General features: G+C 38.5%; 1 protein-coding gene across 4 annotated transcripts in view; it reads right to left on the bottom strand.

Annotated features, from left to right (window-relative positions):
* Positions 1-18,178, bottom strand: part of CABIN1 (calcineurin binding protein 1) — a 107,999-nt gene that overhangs the window by 81,792 nt on the left and 8,029 nt on the right. For all 4 annotated transcript variants that reach the window (XM_033075819.2, XM_033075820.2, XM_033075822.2 and 1 more), the window contains 13 exons: positions 18,029-18,165; positions 17,446-17,663; positions 15,975-16,053; positions 14,703-14,890; positions 13,315-13,464; positions 12,751-12,945; positions 11,503-11,739; positions 10,113-10,266; positions 9,761-9,876; positions 5,773-5,934; positions 4,107-4,313; positions 3,599-3,744; positions 1,488-1,749 (listed from right to left, as the gene is read on the bottom strand). In XM_033075819.2, coding sequence (XP_032931710.1) covers positions 1,488-1,749; positions 3,599-3,744; positions 4,107-4,313; positions 5,773-5,934; positions 9,761-9,876; positions 10,113-10,266; positions 11,503-11,739; positions 12,751-12,945; positions 13,315-13,464; positions 14,703-14,890; positions 15,975-16,053; positions 17,446-17,663; positions 18,029-18,165 — 2,251 coding nt within the window. The remainder of the gene's footprint in view (positions 1-1,487; positions 1,750-3,598; positions 3,745-4,106; positions 4,314-5,772; positions 5,935-9,760; positions 9,877-10,112; positions 10,267-11,502; positions 11,740-12,750; positions 12,946-13,314; positions 13,465-14,702; positions 14,891-15,974; positions 16,054-17,445; positions 17,664-18,028; positions 18,166-18,178) is intronic.

The following is an 18,178-nucleotide window of genomic DNA, read 5'->3' on the forward strand; positions in this document are numbered from 1 at the left end:
TTGAAAATGAAGTTTATAAATTTAAGCTGTGTCGCTATAACCAAGAACTAAAACATAACTTTTCCTTTCCTAAACATTTTCTAAGAAGAAGAGAATAATAAGGTTTTTATGTATGAGAAACACATTCCTGAAGAGATATATCTGTGGAAGTGAGATGAAATTGTTTCAATTTATCTTTTATTATAATAGAGCTTTTCTTACTAAATTATGCATTTTTAATATATTCACTTGGAAAAAAATGAAGACTTAAGTAGTCCTAAATAAACATTCTCATTTAATCTTCAACTTCAGATGGCTACTCTGTACTGCTCCTTTTATCTGATAATATGAAATAACTCCAGCGCTATCCCTGGAATTCTTCAACAAATCCCTCATCGCCAAGAGACTGCAAGACCAGGAGACCAAATTTCTGATAGGGCAAAGACATAATATGCAGTAATTTCATTTTCTGAGGAGTTAGTTTTGGAGTTGTTGGATGCAATAACCCTTCAGAAGAAAACTCTATTGTTAACTGTTATTTCAAACATACTCTTTAATAAATAACTTGTTTTATTTTAATCTGCAGGCTGGCATCATCTTTGTTCTTAGGCAGGAAAGTGTCTGTGGGAAGCACTGTGTTAATGCAGAGCTGGAGGCAGTTCAGATGTGAGACTCATCACCTCCTGTAAATACTTCTCCCAGAAGCAAAGGGCGTTCCCAGCACTGATCTCTGTAGTTCAAACACTGAAAGTTTTACAAACTACAGCAGAGGAGCAGAACTTCCTTTTTTTCACTGTGCTTCCAGCTGCAGACTACGTAATATTTGGAAGTGAGAATAGCTAAATCAGAAATGGAGTTCACTGGTGCAAAAAGACAAAACATTTTCCCAAGTAACTCTTATCACTGTCAGAGTGTATTTAGAATTGCTCATTTTGGTTTAGCAACAAATTTCTAAATAATCTTTTTCAGGTCCCTTATGCAGAAAGAGATAATGAATGCATAATAATGTTTTCAGTGGAAATTCTACAAATCTTCTTCTCACTTTGATCTTTTGTTTAGGTAAATGGCCCAAAAACATAGAAAAGAGGGAGGATACTTTAGATATAAGAGATGACATGTGGACACAGGTATCACTTATTTCTGATCTCTTCACTATTTCAATATATATGCATTTCACCTTTTCCTGGAAACACTGCATGACATTTACAGAAAGGAAAGGTAAATATAACTCCCCTTCCCAGAAGGTTACAATAATTTTGTGTCACCTTCAAAAGATAATTCAAAGATTAGGCTTGAACTGATTTTACACAGGAAAAAGAAGGGAAAAAAAACTTTCAAATGCTGCTTGCCACCAGCAGATTACATGAATATTGGAATTTCCAACATTACTAAGCAACCATACAGTCTTATATGTGGAATATAGCATGTACATTAATTTAAAAATTTACTATGTTAGAAAACCTTATTTTAGATATTTCAAACTTTATACTGTCTCTGTCAGATCCCACCTGCTGCACCACTTCAGGGGGAAGCTCCATTTTCCACTGCTTAAGCTGCCGGGACGCAAAGGAATGCAGGGCGTAGGAAATGGTGCCGTACTCGATCCACAAGGAGAGGTTGGAGCTGTCGATCTCCAGGGCTCGTTTGAAGCAGTTCAGGACAGGGGTGGAATGCTTCCAGATGGGGCCATCACTCTTCAGCTCATTGGAGTTCAGTTTGTCCTGAATGCGGCTCGCTCGAGCCAGAGCCATCCCAGCCCAGGAGTCAAACCTGGGCAGGCAAGAACACAAGCCATGAACAAACTGCCCCCTGAACACTGCACTGAGGACAAAGACAAGATTTGTCTTCTCTTATCTACAACCTTTTCCTCCTTCCATCACATAAAACAGATTTCTGTACCTCCACCTCTCCTCAGAGTGGAACACAAGCTGTCCAGCCTAAATTATACTGATTTTCTTAAAGTGGTTTCCTAGCAAAGCACTACCCCCAGCACCTGTCACGCATGGAAAACAGATCAAAAACCCATGTTTATTTGCCATGCAAAGCCAGTATATCTATATTTCTAACGGCAGTACTCCCATTGTTTTTTTCCCTCAGGAACCACACAGCCCTGTAAAAATGCTGTCACCCTACAGGCCAGCAGACATGATAACACCTTGTACTGCTGGACTCAACTGTGAATAATCATAATCATTTTCCAGCACAAAAAGCATAAAGCCAAAATTGCATTCAAGTAGGAAAATTCTGATGAACTAAAACAGCAATTTCTGCCTGAAGGACTGCTGAGGGTCCAGCCCTACACTTATTGACAATACAGTCTGAAGGGTGGTTTCCACAGGTCACAACCTCACTTTAATTCCAGGATTCAGCTGCTTTGGGGGTTTTCAATATTACCATGATTTTAACACCAAGGCAACAACCATAATGTTCTCATATTTTTGCTTGCAATTTCTTCTGATTCCAATTGAAAACCCATTTCTAGGTCAAGTGACCTCAATAGTCAGATTCCTGAGGGGAATGGAACAGAACTATAGCACAGACAAGTACCAACTATTTTGACTGGGGTAAAAATACTATACTACCACATAAGGCATCTTCTGAGCAAAAAATAACACACATTAAAGTAAAAATGCATTCCATTCATTGATTTTTGAATTTAAGTTTTAGAACACCAAAATGACAGAAAAATGGGTAGGGGGTGGTATTGGTAATTTCTTTATCTGCCTTTAAACAAAAGTTTTAGCCATTTGCTAGTCACAAGTCCCAGACTACAAAATGCAATAACATTAAACTACAGCTATTTCCTCTGAAGATTTCACATCTAAAATTGCTCTGTGCCTTCACCTTCCCTTTTGTCTCTGTTACGTGACTGGATTTAGAAACAATTTTCTTGTCTCAAATCTACCAAATTAGGGGTTTTGTCACTGACCCTGATCTATCAACTTCAAGGAGAATTAAAATGATAACACCTAATATGCAAACTCTATATTTAATCCATAAATTTAAAGGTTATTTAATTTAATTTGGAAGACTAATGTTCAGAACATATTTTATTTTTAAGATGAGAGTTTAATCTTGATGGTATTTCAATGAGTTGTAAATTATCAAGAAACAAGGTGGTTTTGTTTAAATATCACTTAAATACTTTACTTGTATTCACTGTGCAGTTCTCTAGCAGCAAGATCAACACTTTTAGGAAGAGATCAGCATAAACAATTAATCCACTAAAGGATGATATTTGTGCTATAGCTACACTATCAAATGATGGCATTTTTCACTCCTTATCATGCATGAACATGCCAAAGCAAAGAACAAAAGGTACAAACAGTTCATTCTTCACAGTTACTCTTTATTTCAGTTTAGTTTTCCCCCTCTTTTCATTTTTGGTTTTAATTTCAAAGCAATCAAATATTTAATCCTACATTTTGGGTTTTGTTTCCTCTGTTGGGTTGCTTTAGAGATGCCCTTAATTATACAATGGACCTGTGATAATGGATTGCAGGTGGGAGTTTTGGTTGTTTGGTTTTTTTTTTTCATTCCTGAAACCAGTTGTCTGCTTTTCAGTATTGAAAGAAGCGAGAAGAATGAAGGATGTGCAGCAGGATTCAAAAGTACTGACCTGTTTGGACAAATACAAATGTCGTGCATGTAAAATTTAATGGCCTTGGACTGTTCTTTGTTCTTGAAATGATAATCTGCCAGGAGATAATACAGCTCAGTCACCACTGGTGGGGAATAGTCTGCACCCTCAGGGAGAGATGGTGCCTGAAAATCAAAAAGCCAAAGGTTCCTATTAAATGAGCTGCACATTTGCTTCTTGCCTGCAGAGGAAGTAGCTTTTTCATCACACAATATGAAGGTTTTGAATATGAAGACATAGAAAGCATTTCACAGAGACACAGAGCACTTACAAGTACTAATGAATATCTCATGCTGACTATACCTTACCATGCAAAGACTAAAAGCTTTGGTGGGGTCATTCTTATTTTATTTAAAAGCAGTTACCCAAGCAAACCCAACATCATGGAATAAATCATTCCACTAATAATCTCAAAGTCAACATAAAAATAGCAACATCAATTTTTACTTCCTTCAATTACATTTTTAAAAAGAACAATCAGTTATACCTTGCTGCATGTTCCTTCAATATAGGCAGACACAGTCTCAAGGCTCAGCATAGGCTTGTCAGTTCGAGGAACAATTGTGGCAGTTTTCTTTAGGAGGTTGGCCAAATCAGCAGACACAGTACTGGTTTTGTAACTATCAAATTCTGGAAGAGTTTTAGGTTTAAAATACTCAAACATGAACAAAGCATCTTCCCATGTCAGATCAACCTGAAGAGGGAGGTAGATGAGAGGGGAAGAAAATACTTCAAATTCCAAAATTCAAGTCAAATTCATTCAAATGATGGTTTTCTATAACCTTTCTAGTTCACAAGAATGTAGATATTACTCTAGCAGGAACAAAGTTAAACCTCCCAAGAAGAGAGCTAGAGGTGCTGTTAATTTATGCTGCTCACAAATACAACATACTGCCCCCTGATTTAACAAAGATATTGTTGTAACTTAGTGTATGCCACTAAAGTCAACATAAAGTAAAAATAAATTCATTCTACTTGCTTAAAAGACTTGTTCAGAAAAGCTGTTTATAAGCAAGGGTAAATTGCAAACATTCTGACTGACACTGAGATCATGGGTAAGACATGGAGAACCCCTCCCCTTCCATTTCAGAGCCAAGTAAAAAGAGTTAATGAAATGGGAATCAGACAAAATTCTGAGCCTCAATACAGAAAGGTACTTGTGGAATTTACTCCTCATTTTCTCTTCACTTTTCTTTCTTGAAAAGTACCCAAAAGAATTCACAGTTCTCTTCTAGAGACTAAGTTTTTCTCCTTGTATAGTTCACTTTACCATTACAGTTAATTTTGTTCTGCATTGAAAAAAGGGGAAGTTGCAGAGAGTAATCTCCTTAAACATCCCTTTTTCTTACTTATCCCCTTTCTCTCATTATCTTCACTCTCAGAGATGCACATCTAACATACAAAATTTCCAAATACTCAATGAACAGTAAGAGGATTTGTGTACTTTAAAAGGTTTGTTCAACAGAGCCACACAATCATTTTGCTTGTATGAAAATGGTTTTGATCTATGATCACTTGCATTTGGTAAGTGCAAAATAGCCTGGGGTTTTCTGAACATCAGTGAAGTTTCTCAAGGCAGGGATTGTATTGCTGCCCTGTACTTTTCTCTTCCTCCCTTAATATTCCAACCCTCTTCCAGAGGCACTCTATAGTTGCCCTTCTCCTAAATTCAACTGAATTTCACATTTCTTATAAACAGTTGCCAGGTATTTACCATGAGAGATGTCAAAACAAGTGATAAGATAATGTACTTGCAAACTTTTAACAGAAACATTTTTCACTTTCATGAACTGAATGGCTGGCTGCTAAAGTTTTCTTCTCTCAAGCTGACTTTTCCTCTCTAAATTTTCCTCAACCTTGAACTTCTTCTCAGCTGAAAACAGGAAAGTGATAGCTTAATAAAATAAATTTCTCAATACTTTCAGAATGGCAGACTACATAAGACTAGCATTTAATTTAAACTATTTGATTCATTATAATTAAAAAAAATATGAAAACTTTTAGTTTATTCTCTACAATGTGCAAAATACATTAAATTTACAAGGAAAGAAAAGCAATCTTTCTTCAATATATATCAAAGTGCATTAGAACAAAACAAGAGTGCATCTTTCATCACTTCAGGATATCCTGACATTGGATACCACATAACTTACCTGCTGTACTGAATGTTCTTCTAGGTACCTTGCTTTGCTTTTTTTGCTAGGGAAACCATATAAGCAATAAAAACATTGTTCCAAGGCTGTTTCCAGCTCTTCTTTGTATGGGTGAGTATCCTCAGAAGTGGAAGCTGCAAGTTCTTTCTGTAACACCTGAACCTACAAGCCAAGCACAAAGGACAAGGTCACCTGCAGATCACAGTGAGCTGCCCAGCTGTCTGAAGGCAGAGGATGAAAACAACTTTAAGGGACTACATGGATTTATTCCAATAACAACCAAATATTTCTCATGTATTTCTGTAAACTGATCTCACACAAGTCATTCCAATGGCACTGCAGCAGCACTGAAGGGCTTTTATTTTTCTTCCTGTGTAATTCACAAACACTTATCTTTAATCAATGAGGTTAAATATCAGCTTCATGTTTCAGACATAAAATCATTCAAAGTTCTCCCCTACACACCAAGCTGCTTCTGTGAATACAACTGTGAACTCCATCAATTCTGTGAATAAGGAAAAGGTACAGAAGAATTTCTGCCCTAACTCACAACCAGACAATTTTCTCTGCACAAAAAAAGCAGGATGGAAAGGACTTTGCAGCAAAAGAAGAGAGAGAGTTAATGAAAATCTGGCTAAGAGAGGACTACAGAACTGAACAGTGTGAACAGTACTACACAGATGGCTACACACCAAGGGAAGTGGCTGGACTGATCCCAAATTACTGAACACTGTAGCAGGTTGCTATCTTTACCTTCAACACTACAAGAGAAAGTACCCATCAGTGGAATATTTTGGAAGATGCTGATACTTTACGACATTCATTATAAAAACTGCAGCTGAACACCAAGAGAAGAAAGGTAACTCTTTGAAAATTCTCACTAAGCTTCCATAAAAAATGAACCAGTAAGGAACACATTCCAAGAAGACAGAAAGGATCAGAAAGGAACACATTCCATTTCAAGGTCAATAAAAACATGCTCACCAAGAACAACCAGTGTAGGGGGGACTCTGGATATTTATCTCATAACCAAAACAAAACCCACACAACCACTGAGGTTTAAGATTCAATTTCAGTGTGTTCCACTACGGAATTTCAATTTAAGGAAAGAAATTGTTTTTTGTGACCATTTATCATTTTTCAACATCTAGGATTATTTATCATTTTTTAACATCTAGGATTGCAAACTCAATTATTTATGCATGATCCTACAAGAAGTTTCTCATCATGATGAGGTTTCCTGTCAATACAAACACTGCTTTACAAGGCAAAAGTCTGACATTCTGCATTTAAGAAGCTCATTTTTAAGAGCTGGATTTAAATACAAGATGCTGATTCTCTTCTGCTTAAAATATCTGATCAAGGTACTGTTTATTAAGAGCCAAACCCCTGGAAAAAAAGACAATTCTCAGAAAGCATTTCAATGACATCTGGAGTCACAGCAGACTCATTCATTCTGAGTCCCAGCAGACACCTTTACTGTCAGCACTTTCCTTGTATGAACTTCTGAACAACATTTGAAATTTACAGCTTATTTCACTACACTTACTGAAGAAAAACAGTGAGCATCAGAGGGTACTGCAACAAAAGCCTTCTATTCCTACTGCTGGAAACAAAAGCACATCTAACAGCAGCAACGAATTCTCATTTGAACAGCATTCAAAACAATGTCCTGTGTTCTTATTTAACTTTTCAGTTCTTGGCACAAACCCAAGAATTCCTAATTATTGGGAATTCTTGTCCCTAACAATTGAGACTATTGCTAAAGGCCTAAATTAATATTAACACATTCTCTTGCACAGCACATTCATCCACAACAGTATAAGGTCCTTGAGCAGACAGTTCACCTACAGAAGGTGATCATTTAACACTGATCTATGAAACACACTTTTCACATTCTTGAAGCTGCCCATCTCTTCAAATAATTCATCCATTTTCTCTTTGTCTTTCCCTATCCTTCCAATACCCTCTCATCTGTGAAAACTAAATTCTTGTGTTTGATAATACTATATTATATTTTAGTTTAGTAAGTGGGCAATTCTGTTACTGAAAATGGAACATTTTGTTTAAAGTATCTGATGGCATTTGCAAAGATCTCACTGCAAATCCACTGCCAGCTCTCAGACATCTGTACTTTGCCCAGGCTCACAGCCCATGCTCTGTGACTCCCCAGGCTGTGGGTACAGGCACATTTTTCAGGCACAATTCAGACTCATCACATCCCTGGGCAAGCTCAGCCTGGGAACAGCCCATCTATTTTCATGAAGCACAAGGCCTGAGCTAATAAGGCCTCTGGAGTCCCTGCAGGGGCAGCTCAGGTGTATCAGCATTATGCTCCTAACACCAGGGAGGCTGAGGAGAGCAGGACATAGAGATAATCTGATAGTTCCACCCTGAATCAGCCTCAGTTCAAACACTGCTCATTCACTCCTAGCAGGCTGAGCTGACTCCTGCAGAACCCCTCAGGCTCTCTGTGCCATCCTTCCCAGCTGTCTAAATTACTGTCCTGGACATGCTGCTGCTCAAATGCAGAGGTAGATGGGGTCTGGCACTGAGCTGTCGCTAATAAGCTCCAGAGAGTGCTGAGAAAGGAAATTAAGAGATTCCTAAGTAGCTCTATGCAGAACTAATCATGATTTTTTCTTGGCTGAAGGTAATAAACCTCAGTGAAGTCAAGCTGAATCTGTAAAGTGCCACTGAAATGTCCCTGTAGAGCACAGCTCTGTGGATGCCACAGCACCCCATTATCTGGGATTTGCAGCAGCCAGGCTGTCCCAGGCTGTCAGTGCTCTGCTCAGGGAAACACTTGGCTTTCTGAGCTTAAGATAAAATGAGCAAACACACAGAAATATTCTACTTAACCACGGGAAATTTCTTTTCTGGTGTAACAATGAGACTTCAAGGAATAATCTTAAAAAGGTCAACCATCTAATAATGTTACAGCATTACTGCCCAGACACCCATTCCTGGAGCATATGAGATGTAACACACTAATCTGAACAACAAAGAACAGCCTTAACACACAGGAAAATGGAGGGCTAAAGTAATTCTTCATTCTCATCATTGTTCAACAGATGGAATTCTGTATGTATATTTTAAATAATACTTAGTTAATAACATGAAAACAATAGAACTGCTATTTCTTCAGACTGTGGTATAAAATCGATGTAGATATAATCAAACAAGACAAATTTATCAACAGCAGAACAGTTAAAATTCATCACAGCTTCAGAGTAAAGCCAGGTAACACCTCAGGATGTGGGAGCAATCAGGAGCATTCCAGTTCAGTAACTGAGGGCAGATGATGACCTGCAAATCTTTACTCTTATGATTTGGAAGAAGCAACCAACCAAGCTGTTCAAAACTGAATTTTCTTGGCTGAAAGTTTAAATATGTTATTTTTACATGATAAACAGTATTTATGTACACTGAAAATGTGCAAACCCTACCTAACACTTGACAAATTCAGCCCTGTGAAGTGAGCAACTTATTTAGAATCACTGAGACAAGATGTATATGAAATCCCACTGTGTTATTTTAGCAATTTTAAAGATGTAACACTACAGGTTTTTTTAGCTTCTGAATGATGTACAGTTCTATCAGACTGCTTGGTTATTCCTAGTTCCCTTTCAAATCCCATGAACAAAATAAGATACTAGTGCAAGAAGCAAAACAAAGGAGAAAAAACAGAAGAAAATTATTATTCTCAGTGAGGTAAGTCCAGAGAACAATGGGAAGTATGACAGAAGCAGACCTATCGAAAAGGGTCTGGAACAACAAGACTTTGCTATTCAGAATAAACTGACTTAAATTTTCATGCCTGGGAGAAGATGGAAAGTAGATTTAAAAGTGTATATTTAACATGAAGACAAGGTAATAAACAATCTAACTTTGAACTTTGTTTCCTGCTTTGAGGTGTGGCTTGGCCAGAGGGCTTTCAGAGATCAATCAGAATCAACCTCAGTTATTCCACAATGCCAATACTTACATAGAACTTGAGCAGAGCACCATCTGAATTGCAACACCAGGATCTCCTTCCCAAATACTCATGAGCTGTGTTCAGCAGCATAAGTGAAGAAGGCAACATAGGGGTATCAGGGTTCACTGGAAGAAAGAAATGGGTAAATATTAGGGTAGCACAGAAGTGAGTTAAATCTGAGTCAGTGCTTCAGCTGGCAAAAACTTCCTCTGTGGTGGAAAGTGATGATTGCATAGCCCTCTACTCCCTTTGGCCAGCAAGGTGAGACAACAAACAAGTATTTATTATGTATTTACTTATATTCCTGAGCTAGATGGTAAAGAGCTCAGGTCCAATATGTAAAAGAGAAGAAATAATCCACCTTCTTCTCCCTGGTTCTGCTGCTGCTGGCAGCAAAGGGATCGAAAAGCATCCTCCTCATGCTGGATGATCCTGTGCAGGATGATCCATGGAAGCACTGAGGACACATATGGCTCCTTTGGTTCTTCCTGGACAGCCATGCTGCAGTCTATGATCTAATGAAGAAACAGACATTACACAGACAAAGTGATGCAAGACAAAGGTAGGGTGTGAATCCTTTCCAAACAACCCAAAGCTGGCAACAGGCTTTACCCCAAGGAAATAATCTAAAGTTGAGTCTCAGCTTCTCACAAGTGGCAGAAAAATGCTAGAGGTAGATCAGCCAGTAGGGGAAGGGCTGTAGATTATTTTCCCTGCTCTGACATTCCTCTTGCACCCTCATTTTCCACCTACATGTGTCTCTGTTAATATGCTATACAAGCAATTCATGGTAAGCAAATACACAGCATTGATTCTTGGCATTATTAGGCCTCATTATTGTACAAGAAATTTCTCAGATGAAGAGGAACTTTAAAATATTCCTGAATTCTAGAACAGGTCTTACAACAGCTGTTGAAGACCAACTATAATCATTAAAGATACCAAATAAATGATATGCCTGAACAATCTGTTCTCCAGAATTCCATTACATTCCATAACACATACAACTTTGCACAATGAGAGTATGATTTTGTAAATACTGAAGGGTCCTTGGCTTTTACTGAAGTAAATGGAGATTTGAGAATTGTAAGCACATTGAATTTTGGCATTAACTGGACCCACTTCTAACTGCCATTTGTAAGCCTGCCATTTGTTACTTGGATTGAAAATGCAAATTCAGTTTTGAGGTCTGAAAGTACCTTCTGTAAAAGGCTAACATTAGCTGAATTCATAATTCTAGAAACAGTTCACATTTCACTTTTCCCCTGCCCTGTTCAGATCACCCTCTCTGTTTTTACCAGAAAAACACTTTGGCCAGCACTTGCAAGCAGTTCTACCATGCCTGTAAGGTTTATGGGACCTTGCCCTCCAGCCTGAAGCACATACAGGCAAGATCAGAGCCATAACTTAACCACCCAGGCAGCTCAATCTTCACATTATCACCATTTCAAATAGCCTAAAACCCCAGTGCTGGGTTATCTTAGCACCATATTTTGATTGTCTTAGGCAGCTCGGTGTCTAAAGGTACCTGCTGGTACTGGTTCTAGCACAGGTGTGTGCTCAGTATGATCTATCACACTGCAGACCATGACAATGCTCACACAACCTGGTAATACCCATCTTCACAAAAATGTAACAGGAATGTAACCCAAACCACCTCTAGGAGGGGGTGGGAATTCACACAGCAGCTGCATCACGTCGGGAGGTCTGCAGCACACAGCCCATCTGTGCTGGTGCAGGGCCCGGGTTACCTGGATCAGGTTGTTTGTTAACCGAACGAGGCTGGGTGTGACAGAGGAGTCTTTCAAGATGCTGTTAACTGATGATAATGAAGTGTCGATTCCTGAGAGCAGCTGTGTTACCGTAGCAACCCACTCCTCTTTAGCAGAGGCTGCTGTCATATTAATCATCTGCTGAATTGCTTCATTCAAGGCAACATCTGAGCATTCAAAGCATTGCTTGTAGTCTTTCAGTTTGAGCAGGGAGTCCTAGGGAATGTAAACATGAAAAAGATCTATTATAACAATGAGGAGTTTATTTTAAACGTGAATGCACAGCAGGGCAAAGCCAAACACTATACTCAGTTAATGTGATTACTTCAATGAAAAGAAACAGGACACCTTTAAACACAATGTTAAAAGGACAATAGGAGGTGCATGGATCCTGGATGACAAATACACAAGTAGGATTTAAATACAAAAAAATCATCACATCTTTCTGCTTTAATAAGAGATGCAAGGAAAGAAAAGAGGAAAGGAATGGCTGTAGGTCTGTAATTGTAATGACTTACAGCTGAATAGAGGCCCTTACAAGAAACAGGGTTTGGATGTTTATGATAGTGTGCTACCATTTTATTACTTTATAAATAACAAAGTAACAACTCTAAGGTCAGTGTAACAGCAACATTCTCCTGCTTCTTGCCACTCTCAAGAGGTTGGGTCAAGAGATAGCATGGAAACTGTAGGTTTTGGTTCAGCCCAGTAAAAAGACCATCAGCCTTTTTTGTGCAAACTTTTTTTCCCCTCAAATAACTTAATAAACTCTACACTTATTTTTACAGTGTCAAATGGACTAACTCTACAGCAATCACACTGCCTGTACCAGCAGTTTCTCATTCATGCAGGAGAGAGTCTTCACAGCATAAAAATCATTCATATGCTACATAACCAAGTTTCAGAATGGTTCTAAGTCACCACATAGTCAACAGCAGCATGAATCCATCCATAAAATAACTCAGGAAATGATTCAAGTTTCTGTTCATATCATGGAGGCCTCAACACCTTGTATCTCCAGCCACATTCTCAGTCAGTAAAAGCTGGCACACTGCTAATGATGTCGATAAAGCTGCACTCTTCAGAGCATTTACAGATTTGGTTCCATGTTTTGCTTTGTAAATAAGACTCGTAACTGTTAACACCCACTCCAGAAACCCTTCCATCCTGTTTTCAGGAATGTCTTAATTCCTTACTGAAACAGATCTGCTAAGAAACAAAGCAAACCTGGAGGAGAAGCAGCTGTGCTGGTCTCTCTGGTATGGATGTGACAAACTCCAGATGTTTGGCTCTGCCGTAGCCGTTGAAGCTCAGGGTTGGCCGGAGCAGATGCACCACTGCATTGTAATCCCCCGCCTCGTACAGCCGCTGGATCTCTTCCAAGGACTGGCATCTCTCCAGAGACTTCAGGTTCTTTTCAATCTGCACAGATTACACAATCTTAACTTTTATTTTCACATATATTTGACTACTGACACTTCTCCCAGCAGTTTAGCTCTTAATGTTTAAAAAAAAAGAAAAACACTGATTCAATCTACTGCTGCACATGCAACTGTTTTAATATTTTTATTTTGAATAAAAGCAATCTAAAGATGTACAGGAACAACAGATCCAAAAACTGTAGTTTTGAAAGAGACAGTAGTCTTGACATCATCTTCAAGTACAGAATCCTCACTCTGAGACAGTAAACTTCCATCACAAAAGAACTAATTCATAGGTGACACGTGAAACTGGGAGAGCTGGAGTGTGAGGGATGGAACAGGGAACACACACCTGCACATGAATTCTTACCTCCTCTAAAGAGACCACAGAATCCACATGCAGGTTAGGCAACCGTATCACAATGCTACACTCATTGCCAGCTTTGCCTTGTGTGCCAGTGGAGCTCTGCAGCATTTCAGTGCAGATATCATAGTTTTCAAGTGCCTGTTCCATGTCTCCCTAGAGAAACAGTACAGAGGAAAACAATCAACCAAAAAATCCTCAGGTTCTCACTGCAGAACAGGTCTCCAAAACTTGTAGAAAATGGTTAAATTTAATGCAGCCACTGCCAGTGTGATTACTGCATGTCCTCAAAAATTAAAAAACAAATTCAACTGAATAGCTCAAACTAAAGCAAAACTATTTTATAATATCTTCCCAATTATTTCAATAACAGACAAAAGAAATGAGAAAAATAGAATTCAGTCTGCATAAAATTGCAAGATTGGTCTGGAGTGCTAAAACCCTTTCCTTTACAAAAGGCAGAAGAGTAAACCAACAAAAAATAACTCTTCCATCTGTGCAAATTAAAACACAGTCAAGAAACATTTGTATATTCTGCAAAGTGAATGAATTCTATCTGCTTTGGGCAAAGTAGTTGAAAGGTCAGGAAGGAATGCAAAGGCAAAATACAGCTCTGCATATCCCAAGGAAAAAAATGCCAGTAGTTGTATAGGAAGTCTTATTTTTCCTAAATAACTTTACTAAAAAGGAATCCTTAGGTGCAAAACAAAAAAAGAGAAGAAACAAGTTAGTTCACACTTATGAAATTGACTCTCATAACTAGTTGACAATTGATTTAAACATAATTAATGCATTAAAAAACCCTCTTTGATGTCCTGGGGAAGCAACACTTAGAGGGGGAAAAAAAAGACTGGGATCAAATAACATTTCCTTCAAATTATTCCCTCAGTGATAGGTCTAAAACCCTCTGCTTCAAAATTTGCATATTAAATTAAAAGTCTTCAAAAGCAGAACCATGCCACCTTGAAAAAGCAGGAGGAAGAGTAATAAAACAGAGTTGGTTTCAGTTAAAATCTGCATTTTGGACTTCCTGAGACTTTGATAATGTCCATGAGTCCAGGGTCCTAAAAATCTTATGTTCTGCAGCTCCACAAGAGTATTCTAAGTAATTTTAGTACAAATAATTGTTTTTTAAGGTGAGCCCATGTTAATTCAAACAAAGACATAAAATGAACACATCTGACTATTTGCTCAGCATGTGAAACCTCCTACTGTATTTCCACCTCAAGCCTCAGGGATAGTGAATTATATTTAAAAGTAAAATGAAATCACTGTTTTAAGCTGATTTTATCCACGTGCTTAAAAGAGTAGAGATTCCCGAACCAGCTGCATGTGAACAATATTGACTCTAATTTGGGAAAAGTTGTGTTTGTTAAACCAGAAGTAAAGCAAACCTGCAGTGCCAGAAAGCGAGCCTTCAGCCAGTACACCCGAGTGACAAACTCCATCCAGCCCTCCTCAAACAAATCCCGCTGCGAAGACGCGAACGACAGCTGCAACAGGTCTCCCAAAAAATGAGTTCCTGGGAAGTCAGGACCAAACTTTCCATTCACAGAGGCAGCAGGGCAACTTCGTGGAGAAACTGCAAGTCAATTACAGTAATTTCACGATTATAAGCTGCACGTTACCATACAGAGTGTGATAAAAGGTATCTATTCTATCACCATCTGTTGAGGGAGGGTCAGTGCTCCTGATCTCTGTGGAAGATATTCTGCTAATGGGCCATCCATTGAAACCAGGCAGGGCATTGTTCGTTATCTTTTCACAACCCATCCTTCCTCCAGCCAGTCATTTTCTGCTAATGGCCCATTGAGTCCCACTGTGGGACTGATAAAATTACTGCATCCCACTGGGAGTTGCTCCAGCCAGGGGGAAGAGACCAACATTTCTTACCAAGATAAAAACAGAGGTTTTGGGACACTAAGGGAGCCCCTTTCTCCACTGGACTCCAGAGGAAAACCGGATTTCTCCACATCACCACTGGAGCTGCAGAGGGAAACTGCACCTTGTACAGGAGCACTGCTCCAACTGAGCCACATCTGTCACTGCAGGAGGATGCAGCCACCATGGAATGGGACTGCTGCCAACACCCTGCCTGACAGGGTGTCAGGTTGTACTCTGACTTTGTCAGGGTTTGCAGTTTGTTTCTTTGTAGTACTGTATTTCTATTTTAATTTCCCTAGTAAAGAACTGTTATTCCTAATTCCCATATCTTTGCCTGAAAGCCCCTTGATTTCAAAATTATAATAATTTGCAGAGAGGGTGTTTACATTCTCCATTTCAAAGAAAAGCTCCTGTCTTTCTCAGCAGACACCTGTCCTCCAAAGTAAAACAGCAACTTTTCATTCTTTGTCTGTATATAAGCCGCACCTGATTATAAGCCGCACGTCAGGTTCGGACCAAAATTTTGGTCAAAATGGTGCGGCTTATAATCGTGAAATTACTGTAATTACATTTTATCATGAAGTTACTGGCACCCCATGGAAAGAGTCCCACATACCAGAATTTCAAAAGGTACTGACCTACCTAAAGGCAAACAACTGATAGTTCAGTAAAGCACAGATTTGGAAGATATTAAGAAAAAATAGCTCAAAAATTCTGTGAATTGTTGGGAACTTTTCTTCATATACCCCCAGTGTTTTCAGAGACATGAAGTTCTCTCTCACCTGTAGAACTCTTCCCTTTTGTCAGTAGCCACTGATCTAATTGCAGCTCCATGCAAGAGAGGCTCATTAACATCATATCCTTCAGAAAAAGTAAGGAGACATCAAAAGAGTGTTCACTAAAAAAATACTTTAAAAGAAGCATATTTAAAAAAAAAACCAAAAATCACTAAATTTGCAATTTACTTCAAAGAAAGCCTTCATCTTGTCCTCTTGGGATTTCTATTCCCAAGCTATAACTACTTCTTCTGCCTAAAGGTGTGCAATACCACAGACAAATCAACAGGTCCAAAAACAAACAATACTTAGAAGCATTAAAAAAAAAAAATCTCAGCTCATGAAAGAAGGTCAGAACAGCATCGTCTGATGTTAGAAAAAACTGTCACCCTTACTTTTTTATCAGGCTGAAATAAAACTATATTAAATTGCCAAATCATGCTAAAAGCACGATGTCAGAATATAGTAGCGGCATTGACATTTGAAAAATAAGACAAAATTTACATACAAGTAAGCAGTTATGCAGTAATAATGAGAACCAAGGGAATACATTTATAAATATATTTACATTTGTTTACAAAAGGGCATGTACATGTGAAAAATATACATAAGTAAGTCACAGGATGTATAAAAAATTAACATCTGCTACAATGAGGCATTTTTGTTTGGTTGGTAAATGACATCAATGGAACACAGTAATTTTCATAATTAATATTTCATTTGCAAACAAGTAAAAACACTTGATCTGAAGAACTATTTCCAGCTGAAGTCATACCAAAGGCAAATAACTTTCCAAATGAATACAGACTGCTAACATTAAAAAGATAACATAGGCTGGCTCGTTGGCCAAGTATTAGAACCGGTTTTATAATTCAAGGAATATCAGCTTCTATCATTAAGCTGTTTTTCACATGATTGTAAAGAACTTATTATTTGTTCTATTTGCTGTCAGGAAACTAAGTAATAAAATGGTAATGCTGAGGAGGAGGTGGTTTTGGTTTGTTTTGTTGTTTGGGGTTTTTTTTACTGTAAATTTTGGGATATCTTAAAACTACACTGTATTTACTCTAAAGCAGCAATGCTGACCCTCAATCAGCCAGTGAGAACAGGGCAGCCTCTGTACTGACCTGATGACAAAACAAAACTGTGTCATACCAGAAGGAAAGGGAGAGAGGGGATAAAAGAAAGAGTAACAACAGAATAAAAGGGTAAAATGCATCTATGTCTATTACATCTCTGTGGGTGTGGCTGTGCATAAATACACATTAGATACAGGTTAGAGTTGCATGTTGCATCAGCCAGGTCTGTTCAGCTCAGGAACAGCTCCAGGAGCTGCAGTGCACCAAAGTTTAGGACAGTTACTACAGCTGGGACAGAGCTAAGCCAAACCTGTGCCTGCTGGATTTCGGCTGGGTACTTCTGGCACACTGACACCAAGACAACAGCAAATACAGAATAAGGAAAGGTGCTGCATTACCTTGATGTGTTGGTTACTTGAGTCCCTCAGGAGTGGGTTGGGAAGGCTGCTGCTGTGCTTTCTCCAGCTATTATAGATACTGAGGACCACCTCACACAAGCCAGGAGGCCACTTCACCAGGAACTTTTGGCTGATGACTTTCAGATATCTCATCATCAGCTCCAAGATGCCACCGTTGTTCAGGTTATCCAGCAGGAATTCATGAACATCCTGTTTTTCTAGAAAGCAGATAAACACAAAGGCCAACATGTGTAAGGCTGAGGCAGATCATAACTTGAGACAATTAAGTTTCAACAGTGTTTCATGCACTTATATCACAGCATTTCTTCTGTGCTGCACATATGCAGAATTCAGTTACTGCATATGGGAAATTCCACACAAAAGGGTTCCTACACACAGTGATTACACAATCTCCCAAGACTTAAAAAATTAGTACCAAGATACTTCTATACCATAAAAATGTACTTTTAAAAATAGCATATACTTCTTTATCTTCTAGGCATGACAGGAAAACACAGAAAATAAAGTACACAATATGGTAAAAAGTACAAAGAAAGAACTGGGGTTATGATGAAAGCCCTACCAGATTCCATAAATGTTGTAGAATCAAATGACATTCTGTGTGGTCCAACATGCTGAAAATTCTCCTCCTTGATCTCTGATTGCACCTCATAGTTATTGAAAGGGTCCTCCTCCTCCTCAGGATCTAATTTCCTTAATCTGTGTGAAAAAG

The sequence above is a fragment of the Catharus ustulatus genome, chromosome 18 (assembly GCF_009819885.2).
Source record: "Catharus ustulatus isolate bCatUst1 chromosome 18, bCatUst1.pri.v2, whole genome shotgun sequence".
NCBI lineage: Eukaryota > Metazoa > Chordata > Aves > Passeriformes > Turdidae > Catharus > Catharus ustulatus.